We start from the raw sequence: 18407 nt of genomic DNA on the forward strand, positions 1-18407 counted from the left end.
CTAGGTTTATCAATTCTGATCTTTATTAATTTTTTTCCTTGTTCATTAGAATGAAAATGTCCACAGGTCTGTCAAGCCACAGATTCTTTCTGTATTTGGTGATATTGCCCTTGCGATTGGGGGAGAGTTTAAGAAATACCTTGAGGTGGTATTGAATACTCTCCAGCAGGCCTCCCAAGCCCAGGTGGACAAGGTAATCAATCATAGGCTAATTGTATCTCTTAAGTCTGGGATGGTGGGGAGCTTTGGATGTATCAGAAGAGGTGACCTGCCTGGGGATGTCTGTGTTTGTCTCCTGTAGTCGGACTACGACATGGTGGATTATCTGAATGAGCTAAGGGAAGGGTGCTTGGAAGCCTACACCGGAATCATCCAGGGATTAAAGGGAGACCAGGAGAATGTGCACCGTTGAGTATACATTATAATTTACTTGGTCCCCTGGCCAGTGACTGCAGTTGAGGCAAAAAGGATATGCTTAGATTTCTCACTTTTGACGCTTTCCTTGTGTGGCAGCGGTATACTAACGAAAAGGAAAACTGGGGAAAGCACTTAAAAAAAAAAATTCTTCCTGTGCCCACCTCTCATCCCTTCTTTGTCTTATAATTGCCTTCATGAACTTTCTGAAAGAATTGCCCAAACACAACTGTAGGGAGGAAAAAACAACTTGTAGGAATTGCTGGGGCCCTGACAGGAGTCCACTCCTGTGTCAGGCATGAATGGAAGGTAGTATTTTAACTAATGTAATTGGGCTGTGAAGAAGAGGAAACCGCACCTGCCAGGAGTACTCTTGTATCTGGGACACCCTCCCTCTGACCTGATAGGGAGACCTTGTGCCAAGCTACTTTTTTATTAAACACCACCTGAAAAGCAAGCCCTGGCTTTGAGCTGAAAGGTGTTTGTATTTCTCTTTTGAGCTTTCTCCTGATAATTCTCCTGTGTCTGAAGACACATAAATGCTGTTATCTTGGAAAATGCATATTATAGCAGACCCTAATATTTCAAATCATCTTATTAAACTGGTTTGATAGTCCCCTTCTGCTTACCCTGCTAAAGGGTTGTTATATATTTGAGAATGGAAAGGAACTTTGTCCTTAACTGGAAAAAAAAATCAGCAAAACTTTTTTTTTTTTAAATAGCGGACGTGATGCTGGTGCAGCCCCGAGTAGAATTTATTCTTTCTTTCATTGATCACATTGCTGGAGATGAGGATCACACAGATATAGTAGTAGCTTGTGCTACTGGACTGATAGGGTAAGTTTTACCTTTTGGCTTTAATAATTAAATCACATCTACAGAGCATCTCATAAACAGCTGACTTGTGGGCCAGAAAATGAGTATTTGGAGAGGGTTTACATTGTAGAACCTAGGGTGATATAATGTTATGGGTTATTCTCTATGTCTTACTAGGATTGATTCAAGGGTAATGGCTTTATGAGTGCACAGAAAGGTTTAGACCATACTTCTCCATTCACTCCTGAATTGTTAGGTGAAAATGTCAAAAGAAGACCAGCTTCATTCATTGGTCTGTTGGTCCTCTCTGGTTCTACAAACACATAGCCAGCATAGACTGAGGATAACAATAATAGTAATAATAATACAATCTGGTTTTTTTATTTCTCTTTTGTGCTTGATTTGCTTAGAGACTTATGTACAGCTTTTGGGAAGGATGTACTGAAATTAGTAGAGGCCAGACCCCTGATCCATGAACTGTTAACTGAAGGAAGAAGATCCAAGACGAACAAAACAAAAACCCTTGCTACTTGGGCAACAAAAGAACTGAGGAAATTGAAGAACCAAGCTTGGTAAGATCTCTGCTTGCACTGTACTCCCTAAATAGGTATTTTTTTACTATGAGAGCAAGATCTCTATTACAAAATAATTTCTTTCTCATTTGGGGTTTGGGCATTTTTCTACCTGTTTTTTTTTTTATTTTATAGTATTTTATTTGATCATTTCCATGCATTATTCATTAAAGACAATGATCATTTTCTTTTCCTCCCCCCCTCCCCCAGCCAACGCATTATTCCACTGGGTATCACATGTGTTCCTGCTTCGAACCCATTGTCATGTTGTTAATATTTGTATTAGAGTGTTCGTTTAGAGTCTCTCCTCTGTCATGTCCCCTCAACCGCTGTAGTCAGGCAGTTGCTCCTCCTCGGTGTTTCTACTCCCACAGTTTGTCCTTTGCTTATGGATAGTGTTTTTTCTCCTAGATCCCTGCAGATTGTTCAGGGACATTACACCGCCACTAATGGAGAAGTCCATTATGTTCGATTATACCACAGTGTGTTTGTCTCTGTGTACAGTGTTCTCCTGGTTCTGCTCCTCTCGCTCTGCATCACTTCCTGGAGGTCATTCCAGTCTCCATGGAATTCCTCCACTTTATTATTCCTTTTAGCACAATAATATTCCATCACCAACATATACCACAATTTGTTCAGCCATTCCCCAATTGATGGGCATTCCCTCATTTTCCAATTTTTGGCCACCACAAAGAGCGCAGCTATGAATATTTTTGTACAGGTCTTTTTGTCCATTATCTCTTTGGGGTACAGACCCAGCAGTGCTATGGCTGGATCAAAGGGTAGACATTCTTTTATCACCCTTTCTACCTGTGTTTCTTAACCTTAAAATATGTAAAATTTTAGCCAAACCCTCGATCTTTAGTGAAAAAGAATGGGTGGGTTGCAGCTTTAAGGAAAATTTTCTCACACAACAGCTGACTATGTGGACAACATTGTTCTCTGTAAGACTCCCTTTCTGGCCATAACTTTTTTTGGACACCCTTTATTATCAGCTTTCATAGTAGAACTTGGAACTAGGGAAATGGCTATCTCTATCTACTTTGTATAGTAATTTAAACCTCCCAACCACTCAAGAATTATTCACCAATACTTTTTACTCTCTGCAAAATCAGCTAGTTTGGTGTGAGGGTCATCTATTCTCCCACACCCTGTCCTTTGGTATAGGTTTTAATGAATTAGGCTAGAAGGTAATGTTAAAAGCTTGTGAAATGGAGAACTAACTAGCTGCCAAATAGTTGATGCTCTCTCTAGCTTGTAGCAATTCCAAGTTACAAGAATATTGTAGAATTTCTTTATTTCTGTAAATTGCATATGAGTATGCTACATTTAGTTTCTAGAGAAGACTGGGTGTGTTAATTTTTTTCCCCTCTCTTTTCAGATCTGTTACCATTGGGATGACACCCGAGACCCCCACTGGAAATCTCCAATCTTTTGAAAAACCCGGAAGTGAGGAGTGTGCACGGATGCTGAATGTTTGGGAATGAGAGGATGAGTGAGTGAGGCTTGAAAACACACCACATTGAAAATCCTGCCACGGCAGCAGCAGCAGCAGCCAACAGCAGCGCTGTTAGTGAGCTAAGCACTGACTTCCGTAGAAAACCATAACATCGGCCGTCTTGGAAAAGAGAAAAGTGACGGGATTTATGTGCTTTTAAAAAAAGAGAGATAGAGAGAGAGAGAGAGCTATCTCTTCCCAAGAGAGGCTAGAACTAGCTTTTCTGTCTTTCGGCCAGTGCTGAGCGGAATGACTAGTGTGGGAGAAAAGGGACTGGGTTCAGCTGTGGTGCTTTGTTGTTAAAAGGCCTGGCCTTTGCTACTGATGAGAGATGGAGCCTGGGTCTCGAGCCCACCTTCGGTGTACCTTTGCCACACGGTACTGTACGCGTGCGGGCTAAAAAAGGAGGGTGAGGGATTTTTTCAGTCTAAGAGTGAGTGTGTGTGAATGAGGCGGTATCCACATTCTCAACTTCAAGTCATTGCAGTTTATCTTTTTCCCAGAAAAAAAAAGGGGTTAGACGTTACATTTCATAAAACTAACCGAAGTTCTGTCTACTGATGCAGCACAAGAGATATAAAAAAAGAAAAAAAAAGGAAAGCCGCTCTTTAGGGTCTTTTTTTTTTTTATTTTAACTTTTAGGGAAAACACTGACATGTTCAGTTTCCATCCCAAGTGACGCTTTTCATGATCTCTTTTCATCAAGGCGCCTTTCCTATATGGTTCAACTGTGAATGTAGAAGGGGGGGAGTGGGGGGAGGTGGGGAATGACAACTCTGATTAGAGGATATAGGAAAAATGAGATTGTCAAAAACAGACTTCAGACAACCCATAACCCAAACCAAAATTTAAATGCTCAGAATTGGCAGCACAAAGGGAAAGCTCTCTCCTGACTTGTACTGTGACAGTCTGAACGCCCCAAAAATTGTGCCAAAGAATAAAAAAAAAGAAAAAAGAAAAAAAACAATAAAAATATAAACACAAGAAAAAAACCCATAACAAACTTCAGGTAACTATTTTGGATTGCAAAATGAGGATAAATTTAATGTTCAAACAAAATCTGATAAAATAACCATTTGGAAACTGCTTGGCCTTCTGTTCTTTATTTGATTGACTCCAATGTGATAATGGTCTCTTGCTGCACTTCAGAAACCAACCAACCAACCAACAAAATGAAAAAGGAGAAAAAAAAAGAATTTATATAAATATATATATATTATATATAGACATACTGACAAGCTCTCATGATGAAAATGGCACTTGTAAAAGGTTATATTTTTCCACTGCAGTTGAAGATTAATAAAAGTGTCAAACATTCCCTAAAATTTCCTTTTTGTATATTTGGTCTTTCCAAATGAAAGAGATCCCACTCACTGATCTTTTTAATTTAAAAATGTAAGTCAACAATAACAAAAAAGATTCAGAAGCCCAATGGACAGTTAATATGACCAATCAGGGATGTTGCTGCTTCCCTAATTATCTACTTGGAATTTTCTTTAAAGGCATGATGCATCATACTGTCTTCATAAATCAAGACTATTATTTTTTAGTTGGGAAAGGAGCAACCCTGATTTTTCATTTGGCATCAGCAATAAGAAGGCATATAGGGAGCTTGATTCCCTTTATTTGTTAGGCAGTTGTGGTTTTTGCCAGCATCTTTAATGTGCTGCTTTGAAAGAATGAAAGATGGTCTGGGTTTGGGAGGTGAAAATAAGACTCTTTACCTCCATCCTTATAGCTTACATGAAAGGGGTCTTAAATCTGTCCTTTTCCCTTGATATCATTTATCCCACCAGCCTAATTTTTTTCATCCATAAGAGGGATTGGCTAAATTTTGCCCATCTGCACTGCAGCATTTCTAATAGCTCTTGTACAGGGTATCAGATATTGTGCCTTTTTGGTGCCAGGTTCAGAGTCAAAAGTGCCGATCTATGAACCAGTGTGCAAAACAAAACAAATCCAGGTGTTTGAAGGAGAGAAGCTCCATTTGTGAAAAGAGCTTATAATCTCCTGGACCCTGATTAGAAGAGGCCTGGCTCTTAATGCCTTTTTTTTTTTTATTAGAGGGGGTGATGTTACTTAAAAACCATTCCTGAAAATTAGGGGAGGGTGGGATAGGGCTTAAGATGTGTGGGGAGCAGGGGGAATGGGGAGAGAAATCTGATCATTCCTCAGTGCTACCCATTTCTGTCCCCTGTGTGGGCTGCTCAGCTGTAGACAGCAGGAGAATAAAGTACACTGAGAACCATAGTGAAAACAAAACCTTCCGTGTGTTTGTCATGTTTTGTTCCAGGGAAGCTGCTGTTAAAGCTCTCCCAGACCCATTCAGTTATGGAGAGGAGGGGAGGGGTGGGTGGGAGGGTTCGTTGGGAAATCGCCAATTGATTGGGTTTTGGTTTTGCTCTTGGCACCTATAGGTTTATGTCTTGCATCCTGCTATCTACCTTTGGTTGGTGGATTTTCCACATCATCCTTTGGAATCTTTTCAATTATGCTGTCTTGGGAATAGGATGCAAAAGACATTTTTAGCAGAGCATCCTGTCCACTTGTTGCCTAGGCCTCCCCATGGCCAAATCTTGGCATGAGAGTGTAGTTACTGCCTATTTGGAAAGACAGTATTGCATAAGATCTAAAGAGCAATTGTGGGACTGGTCTTTGGTTACCTATGTGGGGCAAGCTGCATCATACCCTGTATCAATTATTTCTGTCACTTGGCTTTTCATCTATTATCCCATGTAATTGACCATTGTGATGGCTGTCAAAGGCAATTACTACATTGCCCTAGGAACCAAATTACTTTTGTGTGGGGGAGGGAAGGGGGGTTGGGGGGGAGGGGACCTGTGTCAGTGTACTATTTGGAAGTGTCCATTTTATGCAGCTCTTAGCATTTTAACTTTTTGAACCAAGCAACTGTCTTAACTTTGTCACTCTGTCAGATGAGTGTTAGTCCAGCATAAAGAGGAGCCCAAAGGCCAGGCTTTCCAAGCTTCTGATTGCAATGTGGCTTTGGATCCAGCTTCTGTAATCTCACTGGGGGTGCCTTCTCCTGGTGTGCCATTCCATATGATGGCATTAGTGACGTGTTATAATTGAGCCCTACTTTACTAACCAAAACTGGTACCATCATCTTTATCTTCAAAATAAAGTCCGCTTTATTTTTATTTTCAATACTTTGCTGCTTCATTTTTGCCTCATTATTCCAGACATTGGCATTTCCTTGGGGATAAAATGGACTAGGACAAGAATGCTTTACCTCAGGTTCAGGAATATTTTGGAAATTTGGTATGATTGGTTTCCTTTGTAATTGTATTTTATGCATTTAAAAATCAGAGGTCAGGTTGGTTAGGCCTCATATCCAAAGGGGTCTGTGATGCAAAAAAAGGCTAAAACCTCTGGTAGAGGAAAAACTGAAAGTGTGAGCAGTAGGAATTGTGCTTATGTGGCTTTTAATAATAGATTCTGAAGAGTAAATTTTAGCAAAGAAATGCTAATGATTTGCCTTGAGTGAACCAAGAGTCAAACTGCCTAGTTAGAGATGATTATTGATTGGTGTTAAAATGAGTTAAAATTTCCTTACCTATTGCTAGGAGTTTGTTTCAGTAGGAGCTAAAGTGTAACTTGGTCAACGTTGACTTTTGACTAGTTCAGTCTATTCCAAAAATACTAGTGAGCAGCTGTGTTGTGGAGTGACCTAGCCTGGGTTTCAAGAGGCTGAATTACCTATCTCAACTCTAATTCTGTTAAGCAAGTCACTCCCCTGCTGTGGACTTTAGTTTCTCCTTCCTGTTCTGACTTTGTAAAGCCTTTACATTACCTTTTCCTTATTTGGGGGATGGAATGGTGACCTGAATTCTGTGATCTTCTTATGTAAGGAAGAAAGAGCAGATTCACTAGTGCTTTAATCCTCTGATGCGCTTCTTTTGGATCTCAGACACTAGCTGTTTGACCCTAGGCAAGTCACTTAGTCTGTGTTTGCCTCAGTTTCCTCATCTGTAAAATAGTGATAATAATAGTACCCACCTCCCACCATTATTGGGAGAATCAAATGAGGTAATTGTGAAGCACTTAGCACAGTTCCTGGTTCCTGGTAAGCCCAGCATGAATATTTGTTTCCAAACCCTTACCTTCCATCTTAGAATCAGTACTGTATCATTTTCAAGGCAGAAGAGCAGAAAGGGCTAGGCAATGGGGGCTAAGGGACTTGCCTGAGGTCATACAGCTAGTAAGTGAGGTCACATTTGAACCCAGGGCCTCCCCTCTCTGGGCCTGGCTCTCAATCCACTGAGCCACCCAGCTGTCTGTTCTTCCACCCCATAAATATTTGTGAGCCCGAATTTTGATAACTTTCAAACCAAAACCAATTTTGAAACCATAAAGTTGGGAAATGAGATTCACCCTTGGCTTAGTTGTGTTCTTTGTGTCTTCCACAGATGACTCCTGGCCCCACCCCATGTTTGCTAACATTTAGAACTTTCCTGTTAATAGATGCAGATGGAATTACATATTGCATAAAATGACCCCCTGCTGAGAGGAGTGTTAATAAAGGTGACATTGACAGGACAAGTCCCAGATAAGACAGGCATGCAGCGTCCACAAAGATGGCTTTATTTTTGTGGACTCGCTGACCTTCCTAATGCCATTGGACCCCAGCGACCAATTTGAATTCAACAATATGACCCCTTAATCAGAAATCCTCAGTACTTCCTATTGCTTCTAGTTTAAAATACAAACTCCTCCCCTGTGCCGCTTAAAAGCCTTCAACAACCTGACTCCTTTCTGCCTCTCCAATCTTAATATTTCCTTTTTAGGAATTCTCTGGCATATGAGTTTCACCTTCCTCAACGTTTCTGCCTCTTGTCTTTGCCTTTACGCAAGAGATCCTAAAGATCTATACATTTAAACTCTTTCCCTCTGTCCTAGTATCAATTCTATTAAGACAGAGCAGTAAAGGCCAGGCAATTGCGGTTAAGTAACTTACCCAGGGTCACACAGCTAGGAAAAGTCAGAGCTCAAATTTGAACTGAGATCCTCTGGATTCCAAGCTGTGGAAAGATCGCACTCCAACCTAATTTTGTAGAATTCCCTCCTGGCTTCTGTTAAGTACAGCTCCTCTTAATATGAGGCCTTTACTGATTTCCCCTTCCCTAGTTTTAGCATTCTCCCTCTTGGAATTACTTTGTATAAATTTTCTATTTACTTGTCAAGTAATTTTATAAGCACCTAATATGTGCCAGACAACTTTACCAAGTCCTGGGAATACCATGAAAGGCAACCCTCCCCACACACACAACCAGTCTGTGTTCTGCAGGAGCTCTGTCTAATGACAGATAATAAACAATAGCCAAATAGGTTAAATTACAGTTGATCTCGGATCAATTTGTGTTGGAAACTCCTTTAGAATGGGAGACTTTGGGGGCACAGTTGTCTTACACATACTAGATTCTTCCCTTTATTTTTTTTTCTTATCACCTGTATTTCTTAATGTTCCCCTTCCCCTCATTACCTCCCAGAGGTCTTTTATTTATAACCGTTTAGTCAAACTAACACATGGAGGAAGTCTCAACTTCTGTCATAGTCCATTATCTGCGGTCCCCCACCTCTTCAAAGAACAAGCTCTTTGGAGCCAAGCTTGGTTATTAAAATGTCACAGTATTCAATTGTAGTTCTTTTGCTGGTCTTCCCATGTACATTGTAGTCCTTTTGATGGCTTCCCTGGTTTTACTTTACGTTTGGCCCGTTTATGTTTTCCTGTCTCTAGTCATTGGTGTTCACAGCATAGGTGCTTGAGTGGGAAATAACTTGTCCATGGTCACAAAGGCCGTGGCAGAATTTGAGCTTAATTTCCCATGGATTTGTCATCCATGCATTTATTAAAACATTTGAAGCTGTTTCTGTCTTCAGGCTGTTAGTTTTAGGAGTGACAAATTGCATGAATTTGCTACCCTTTTACTTATCCTAAATACACCACTTTGATGCTTTTTCAGATCCTAGTTAGAAAGAAGAGACGGAGGCAGCTGGCTCAGTGTTTTGAGAGCCAGGCCTAGAGATGGGAAGTTCTGGGTTCAAATCTGGCCTCAGACACTTCCTAACTGGGCAAGTCATTTGACCCCCATTGCCTAGCCCTGACCACTCTTCTGCCTTGGAACCAGTATACAATATTGATTCTAAGATAGAAGCTAGGGATTTAAAAAAAAAAAAAAGAAGAGACCATACAGGCCATCTGGGTCCACTCGTTTTACAGTGGAGGACCATGGCCTAGGCTAAGTTAAGTGATTTGCCCAGGTTCACAAGGTCCCCTAGGGAGCCGGTGGTAATTCTGAGATTTCATCATTGGGCCTTACCTCTATTTGGAATTAATACCAAGTATGGGTTCCAAAGCAGAAGAGTGGGAAAGGCTAGGCAATTAGGGTTAAGTGACTTGCCCAGGGTCACACAGCTAGGAAGTGTCTGAGGCCAGATTTGAACTCTCATCTCTAGGTCCTACTCTCAATCCACCGAGCCACCTCACTGCCCCTTTTTAGCTAAATCTAATGACTGTTCTGTTATGCTAGGGCTGGCCTCCATCTTAGAATTGGGCTTAACGAGATCCATCTTCAAGCTTCTAGCACTAAGCAGCTTACAAACGGCAAAGTGTTAAGCTACTAGAATTGGAATGTAAGAGACCTACATTTGTAGAATTGCTTCTGTGTCTGCACTACTGACCAGTGACGGAACTAGTTAGTAAAGTACCTTGGACTAGTTACAGAACCTGTCAAACAGACAAATGAGATCATGGCCAGCCGGTGACTGTGTGCTTGCAGGGATAGCAGCACGACTGCTGAAGAACAGTGTGCCCTCACCTTTAAGGAACTGACATCCTAATACATAGCAATGTACCGGGTGAAGTATTTTCACATGCGCACCCCCCCCCCCATGCTATTATACGGTAAGGTGCTTTCTTTAAGGAACTTATAGTCTTAATACATGAGAGTGTGCTGGGTGAAAATTTTCACATACACACATCCCTCGAGCTATTCTAAGATAAGGTGCTATATCCAAGCTCTAGATTTCAAGGTTAGCTCGGCGGAGAGGTCAGAGAAATAGGGCTTTTTGCTCTACCAAAGAGGGAGATGAAAACCCACAAAAACAGCTCCACAACTTCTGGGACATCAGTCAGACCCCCCCCTCCCACTCTAGCTCCTATTTTGTCTTCTCTCCCATCCGTACTCAGAAACACGCCCTCGCTTTAGAAGTCGCAAGAATGGCGGGAAGAATTGGCTGAATTGCTACATAGGGGTGCGAAGGAAAGCAAAGGAGAAAGTATAACCCAATACTGGGCAGAAGCTTTCCTTTGGTTCCTGCCCTGTGAACATTTCCTTCCCTTTCTGGACCCCAGCACCCCAAATCAGTTCAGGAAGAGTGTTGTCATTTACGACATGTTGGACAGTAACTCATTTCTGGACAGAAATTCTGCTGCGTCTTTCTGGCAGGGAGACAGAGGTCTTGCTAAACTCCAGCCCAATTGGCACTTTAGGACCATGTGCCTCACTGGCAAAGACAACAAAGCTGCAGTGATGGGTTCACCTCTAAATTAACTCCTGCCCAGATGTAGCTGCCTTCATCAGCAGTGCCATTTGCTGAGCGCCCAAGAAACCCGTTCGGTTACCCAACTTTCCATTTGCTGTGGGTTCCTGGTTGCCCTGTCTTCACTTTGGATGTAGGTTAGTATAGACTTCAATTCATCTTATTGTACCAAATGTTTTCTGGATTGAATTGATTTCTATCTCACCAGCTATGCAGCCAGATTCTGATTCTGCCTTCAGCGCCTGGGTTCCTTCCTCTTGTTCTTAGATCCTTATTGTCCCATGGTGGAGGGAGAAGGGAAGGAGAATTAGGTCTCCGTGACCAACTTCTCCATAGCAATGAGTGCCACCCTGCCATTGGCTAAGCACTGTCCTCCCAGACATTTTCCCATCGTTTATCTACCTACCCCTCTGGGCAGAGAGCAGGGCCACACAAGGGTTTTGTGAAGAAAGGGTTTCAGGAGGAGAGAACCAAGACTGGCTTTTGATCAACCCATTTCCAATTAAGAGGTGTAGAAAGCACCTCAGCAGGAAAAGCTCTACCAGAAACTACAATGCTCTGCTTAGGAGAAAGAGTTAACTCCTGGAGGAATTTGGTTGGAAGAAACACATCATTTTTGCCTTGGCTTTCACAGAAGGCTGACCTGCAGCTCCGCATGGATTCTCAAAATGGTTCAGCTGCAAAACCTCCTTCATCAAGGTCTCAGAAGGCAGTGCTAAGGTAGCACCCTGCTCCCCACACTGCCACGTGTCTAATGAGTTTTCCTGCTTGGCTGTTTCTATTTAAGTCATCTGGATTTTATTTTGATTCAATCTCTTCTACCAGCTGCTGATGTCACCTACTCCTACTGCTTTCAGGCAGGAGCAGGGCAGGAAAAGAGAAGCCTGTCTCCAGAGCAAGAGTCAGTAGGAGAAAATCTCTCCCTGGGCAGTTTTTTAAAACTCCATTTGATTACTCTCACTTAATAAAAATCTATTTTCTCTCCTTCCCACTTCCCTCCCCCCATCTCCAACATGGAAAAAACAAAACATAAAAAAACAACCTTATAACACATGCAGTCAAGTAAAAACAAATTCTGGGCAGTTTTGAGGAAAGAACTTCTGTTGACTGTTTAGATTCTCTTAGATTCAATTTGCTCACCCCCAGCTGAATGTTTTTTCTTGACTCTTCCTCCCCCTCCCCCGTATTTTTCCTCCTTTTCTCTCTCCCCATTTCTTGCTGGGCATTAGTCTTTTCTTTATCTCCTTCAATGCACTCTTGGGTCTTTCTCCTCCTTTGATCTCTGCCATCTTCATTCTCTTGCTCTATAAATCCTTCCTTTGGAAGCTGCTCAGAGCAAGACTGCTTGACTTAGACCAGTCAGCATGAGAACCCTCAGGAAGAGGCCTTGATGATGGCCACAAGGTTGTCATGTGCCCTGGAGGTAATCCATGACTTTGACATTTGGGGGGAGGGAGGGGCCTGGAGTGGTGTGGCTTGGTGGAGGTTGTTCCAACTTGTGGCAATATCTGCTTCACAACAACAATTGGAGTAATGACAAAATGAAGGGTTGGGAGAACTCTTTCTTTTCTCCCAAGATTCCAAAATTGTTTCTAAAAGGATACGTGGATGTGCTAGCACAGGGGAGGCCAATGCCATTGATTGGTGACAGGGCCTCCCCCCCCCCTTTTTTTTAAACCTTTTTAAAGTGAGAGGAAGGAACTGCCACTGTCAGCAAGAATGGAGACAATGTGGGATCACCTTCATTTTAGGAATAGGAGCCAAAAGGGCAGGCGATGGAGGCCACCTGCTGGCTTTCTTGGGAGAAGAACGAAATTCAATCCTAGGTCCTATTTTCTCCTCAGAGGACAGAATAAGGGCAGCAGCTCTTTTGGCCCTCAGCTTTCCTTCCTGAAAGTGGTAGGAATCTGCAGTAAAAGCGAAGGATGAGAGTTGAAGCCACCTCTCCCCTCCCCTCCCAATTCATTTTTTCCTGAGGGTCCAAAACATCATAGGATGGCGGAATTGAAAGAGATTGTCTTAGAGCCCGTCTAATTCATCCCCTTATTTAAAAGGAAGAAACTGCATATAATCCTGCCCTATCTGTGAGTGAGCTTCAAAACCAATCCTCACTTCTGAGGATGGAAGCCCTGTTGAGAAGCACCTATCCATTAGCAGTTACTCTCCCTTTCCTGTTTCCTCCCCACTCCCCACAATGTCTTCCTAGTTTGCCTTTTCCTTACAGAGGAGCACATTCCTGTTCTATGTATCTTCTGTTGCCTGGTATTTTCTCCATTCCTCAGTGTCTTCTTTCTGGATCTCTGGATCTGACACAAGGCTATACTAGAATTTAACTTGTCCACCCATCCCTTTATCCCCACATAGGACTTTTTTTCACCCACACACAGATTATGGGGCATCTGGTGGGATTCTACCTATGCTTAAGAATAAGACCTTCACAGAAAAGGAACTGCTGTCAAATACTTGACTAGAAGGCCCACTCGGCTTCCCTAGAGCTCCATTCCTCCTCCTATGGAGAGAACTTAACTTTTAAGGAAGTTCTATCTGTCTGACCCCTCCTACTGCAGTCTGTCATTGACAGCGTGAGCAGAAATGGGCCCCCTGTTCCAGGAGCAGCAGTCATTTGGATCTTAGATCTCCCTCTTCTTACCTTCTCCTCTCAAAACAAACCTCCCTAAAACCCAGGTGTCCTGACTTTCCAGCCCCTGAAGCCCACCCCATCTTCTGCTCTTAATTGCATCTGGAATATAACGGGAGAATCCAAGCACCCTTGGGTCCTCCTGGGGGCGGGGAGAGGAAAGCGTGTGGTCCTAGTAACTGGTAGAGGAGAAGGGGAGGGGTGACCACGGGGCGCTGTGCCAAGTCTGGGCAACCGCGGGGGCTGGCGGCCCCACGCCACGTGGTGGCAGCGGTGGGGTCCGGGGCGCCTTTCCAGCTGAAGGAACAGGGAGCAGCCGGGGAGGAGGCGGCAGCGGAGCCGTTGGTGGTGGTGGAGAAGGAGGAGAACGAGGAGGAGGAAGAGGAGGAGGAGGAGGAGCGGGGCGAGAGGGAGGGAGGGAGGGGGTAAGGGGAGGGCTGGGGGGTGGGGAGAGACCCGGCGGCAGCGACAGGGCGAGGAGAGGAGCGCGGTGCTGGGGGTGGGGGCAACGGTGCCAGTCTGGGGAGGGAACTGGCGAGGGGGGAGCTGCGATGCAAACCGGAGCCGGCAGCTGATGTGAGTCCCAGGCTGGGGCCGGGGTTGGTGGGGTAGGATGGGGTGGGGGTGGTGGGGGTGCTGATGGTAGCGGCGCCTGGGGCCCTGTGCCCGGAGCTCTGGTAGGGGGCCGCGGGGGATGGGCTGGGGGCGTTGGCATGTACTTTGTTAGAGATGGCGGGAGGGGAAGGGTCCCAGTGCTCGGGCCGCTGCAGCGGCCCTCCATCCCACCCCCAGCTCCTGAGGCCGCGCAGCCTCCGGCGTCCCCCTTTACGAACCCCAGGAGCTAGAGAGGCAGGAGAGGTGTTGGGGCAGGGGCTCCGCCAGGCCAGAGGAAGGGGGGGCTGCGTGGTTTCAGCCCCCGAGAGGGGAGGGGCGACGATTCCTTTCCGCCGAGCTAAAGGGGTTTAAAGGGCGGCTCTTAAAGGGGACGCGGGAGGGGCTCCGGCCAGCTGAGCAGCAACCCCCTTTCCCCTTCCCTTCCCCTCCCCCTACCCGTACCCCTACCTACCCTTACTCCCTCTCACCGATTCCCTCCCACCCCGCCCCGCCCCTCCTCCGCCTAGGCCGGAGGGGAGGATGCGGAGGGAGGGAACCTTTGCCCCCACAGCAGTCCGGCGGGTTAGGCCTGCTGCCACTCTAAAGGGCTGCAGGGACCCTCGGCGGGGGGCCGGCCAAGACCAGCTGAAAGACCCGGCTTAGCGAGGCTGGAACTGCATCTAGGGGCCTTGGCCTCTTCCCCTCCCCAGGGGACCAGGATGGCGTGGAGTGGGCCAGGAGTATGAGAAGACTTGGGGGAGGAAAGGGTTAAAGGTGGGGCCAGACACACAAACACACCCACCCCTTAGACATACATACACACACATTCACGCAAGTTTCCCTAACACTGTAGCCTGGGCAGCTTTTGGGGAAGGATTCAGGGTCCTGAGTCCCAACCTCCGCTGCCTGGCTTTGGAACAGCCCCTTCCTTCCTTCTTCCTTCCTTCCCACAATTCTCATACTCTGCCAGCACACACAGAGCCTTGACTCAGGGACACACACATACACACACCTCTGACATTCCTTTACGTGCCCTACGTGCCACAAACCCACCCAGCCCTCACGTCCACACTGACAACACAGAGCGATATACACACAGCTTCAACCATTCTCATCCCAGTTCTTCTGTACCAGCACCCCGAAGCCAAGCTCTCTCATTGAGGTACCAGCTCTGTGACACCCACACTCATTCAGACACACAATGCTTCCCCCTACACACTCAAAACCACACAGATACACACATTCATAAACAGGTCTTCTCCAGAGAATCCCCGTGTGTGTATGTGTGTGTGTTCTCTGTCTTCTCTGTGTGTCTCTCTCCTCTGTGTCTTTGTCTCTCTCTCTCTGTCTCTTCTGTCTCTCTCTCCTCAGTCTCTTTGTCTCTCTCTCCTCAGTCTCTTTGTCTCTCTCTCTCTGTCTCTGTCTTTCTCTCTGTCTCTGTCTCTCTCTTTCTCTCTGTCTTTGTCTCTCTGTCTCTCTTTCTCTCTGTCTCTGTCTCTCTCTTTCTCTCTGTCTTTGTCTCTCTATCTCTGTCTCTCTCTTTCTGTCTCTTTCTGTCTCTCTCTGTCTCTTTCTCTCTGTCTCTGTCTCTCTCTTTCTCTCTGTCTTTGTCTCTGTCTCTGTCTCTGTCTCTTTCTGTCTTTCTCTAGCTTTCTCTCTCTGTCTTTGTCTCTGTTTCTGTCTCTGTCTCTCTGTCTCTCTTACACACACACACACACACACACACACACACACACACACACACACACACACACACTACACCACAACCCACTCTTTAAGGAGTTGTCATATCCCTGTGGAGAAGTAAACCAGTTACCCAGGCGCCATCACATCTAAAGCAGGCCTTCATCACTAACACTGAACCTTCACTTCTGACACTGAGACTCTCCCTAAAACCTAAGGATCATTCTCTGGTCCCTGATGCCAAGTTTCTCTATCTTCCGCTAAACCCCCTCATTTCCAACAGATCCTCTAACCCTGGCACCATGCTTCCCCATCTTTCCCTAACAAGCACGGTCTTCAGTCCCTATCATTCAACCTGCCGTCTCTGTCATGAGCCCCTCCCGGACCCTGTGCCTCAATCCCCAACGTTAAATCTTCCATTCTTGGCACTGAATCCCTTCATCCCCTGATCCTGACCCTGGGCTTTCCATGCCTCCCATTCCTGCCATATCCCCACATCCTTGACACTGAACTTTCCCATCCCTGCAGAGAAGGAATCCCTCCCACCCCAGATCCTTACAATGGATTTCCTGAACCCTGACACTCCCCTCCCGGCCATCCTTGAAACTTAATCTTCCCATCCGCGATACCTAGACCAGAATCCCCCATCACCCTCGATTACCCCTTCTCTCTTATCATTCAGGCTCCCATCTCTGACAACACTGGCTCTGTCATTCCAGACACTGAGCCCTCTCTATCCTCAACGCCAAATCCTCCATCCTGACACTGAGCCTTCCTTCACCCTCTCTGACACGGAATCTCGGTCTCTAAGCCTAAGCCTCCTCTCGGACACTGAGCTTCTGGCCTGCCTCTCTCTGGGTCCTAGACGGAGGCAGAACATGAGTAATGATCACATTGAGGCTGCCCCTTAGAGCTTCAAGAGAGTGGAAGGGGAAAGGGAGGGCATTTCCTTTTCCTGAACTCTGGAATCCTCTGGGAGGAAATAGGGTGGAGGGACAGACTGGAGAGGATGTGATGCTGGGAGTTTAGGAGAACTGATACTCTGGGAGGCCCTTGTTGAACCTTTGGGGAAGAGGCCTGGGGGCAAGAAGAACTTGGGATCAGGAGCATGGCTACAAGGTATTTGAGACTTGTTGGGGAACGGTGAGAAGGGAATCAGAGCAAGTCAAGTGGGGGCATCAGGACTCTGCGTGTTGCTACTGACTTCTAGTAGCCTCTGAGGGCTGGGATTCCTGAACCCCTTCCTGCTGACAGCCATCACCCTGTGGCCTCAGTTTCCATCTCCCATCAGGAAGGGAAGCAAGTCTGAGGTCCCTGGTGACTTTAAGGGGAATGGTTTTAGTGGCTCTGGAGGTGAGACATATCTTATATAATGAGCAGGATTGGCTTTTGCTTCCCTGGAGTTATGGGGTTGGACAGAATGACTCCCCACTCCCTACTCTTTCCTACCAGGGGCTACGAAAAAGGAGGAATAAAGTCTTTAGGGTCAGAGGTCTTGGACCTGAGGCCACCCATAGCCTAGCTGGACCTCATCTTAGACTTCATTCCCCCTCTACCTGGGATCCCCCCCTCTGTCTGTCTGTCTGTCTGTCTGTCTCTCTCTCCCCCTCTCTCTCTCTCTCTCACATAATGAAGCTGGGAAGTTCCTGGTCCTCCTGCCCCAAAAGGATTTAAACCTCAGAGACTTGAGGAATGTGGATGAGGCTTGTGATAGAGACACACCCACCCACATTCCCACTTGGGTTGGGGGGAGGTTCTGGCATTGGGTGACCTTGGCAGACCTTGGCTCCCCCTGCCCCCCAGGTGGCTCCACCAGGGCCCCTGCCCCGCGCCTGAGTGCCATGGAATCCATGTTTGAGGACGACATCAGCATCTTGACCCAGGAGGCGCTGGGGTCCGGCGAGGTGTGGCTGGACGGGCCGGGGGGCCCTGTGCTGGGCAGTGACATGTGCTCTGCCTCCCACTTCGCACTCATCACAGCCTACGGGGACATCAAGGAGCGGCTGGGGGGGCTGGAGCGGGAGAATGCTACCCTACGGCGCCGACTCAAGGTGTATGAGATCAAGGTCAGGGGCCATCCCCACTGTTGCAGGGAGGGATCTTGCTAAGGGCCCCGTGGAGGAGTCAGGTTATTGGCCCCATTGGTTTTCAGGGGTTTCCCAGGAGGGATCTAATACTATGTTTTATTCCTGGGGTAGTGTGGAGAGATCGGAGATCACCTAATGACCTAGAAGGAATCAAGGAATGATCTGTCTCTAAGGGCAGCCAGTGGGAGAGTGTACAGAGAGGATCTGGTCCGTAGATCCTCACTGGGAATCTCTTAGTGGGTTCTGCTAGGGATGGAGTTGGGAAAGCTGGGACCAGGAGAGTCTGAGAGACATCTGAGAGTGGTGCCCAGGGATGAGTGCATGCCGGAGGCACGAGAGGGATTTGGGAATAAAAGGGTGGGCTAGGAGTCTGAGAAGGGGATCTGCTGCGGCATTCTGGCAGGACAGGTGACCCTCGGGGACGGTACCAGTGAGTCAAGGGTCTAGAAGATAGACGGCGGCATGGCTAGGGGTTCAGGGAGATGGCCCTTCTGAGAACCCTCCCTTCTGCCTGTCCCTGCAGTACCCGGTCATTGGCGACT

General features: G+C 46.1%; 2 protein-coding genes across 6 annotated transcripts in view; both read left to right on the forward strand.

The window, feature by feature from the left end:
* Positions 1-6468, forward strand: part of KPNB1 (karyopherin subunit beta 1) — a 29223-nt gene extending 22755 nt beyond the window's left edge. Inside the window, exons 18-22 of the mRNA XM_001366819.5 lie at positions 50-193; positions 302-407; positions 1137-1251; positions 1641-1802; positions 3184-6468. Of these exons, the coding sequence (XP_001366856.1) occupies positions 50-193; positions 302-407; positions 1137-1251; positions 1641-1802; position 3184 (528 nt within the window). The 3' untranslated portion in view covers positions 3185-6468. The remainder of the gene's footprint in view (positions 1-49; positions 194-301; positions 408-1136; positions 1252-1640; positions 1803-3183) is intronic.
* A 7476-nt stretch (positions 6469-13944) lies between these two features.
* TBKBP1 (TBK1 binding protein 1) overlaps positions 13945-18407 on the forward strand; it is a 31055-nt gene continuing 26592 nt past the window's right edge. For 3 of the 5 annotated variants that reach the window (XM_056816829.1, XM_056816832.1, XM_056816831.1), the window contains exons 1-3: positions 13945-14077; positions 17582-17844; positions 18389-18407. The exon at positions 18389-18407 is cut by the window's right edge and continues 104 nt beyond it. In XM_056816829.1, the coding sequence (XP_056672807.1) occupies positions 17620-17844; positions 18389-18407 (244 nt within the window). In that variant the 5' untranslated portion in view covers positions 13945-14077; positions 17582-17619. Of the gene's footprint in view, positions 14078-14134; positions 17845-18388 lie in introns of those variants that run through there. The other 2 variants (XM_056816828.1, XM_056816830.1) reach the window with 2 other exon arrangements.

The sequence above is a fragment of the Monodelphis domestica genome, chromosome 2 (assembly GCF_027887165.1).
Source record: "Monodelphis domestica isolate mMonDom1 chromosome 2, mMonDom1.pri, whole genome shotgun sequence".
Classification (NCBI taxonomy): domain Eukaryota; kingdom Metazoa; phylum Chordata; class Mammalia; order Didelphimorphia; family Didelphidae; genus Monodelphis; species Monodelphis domestica.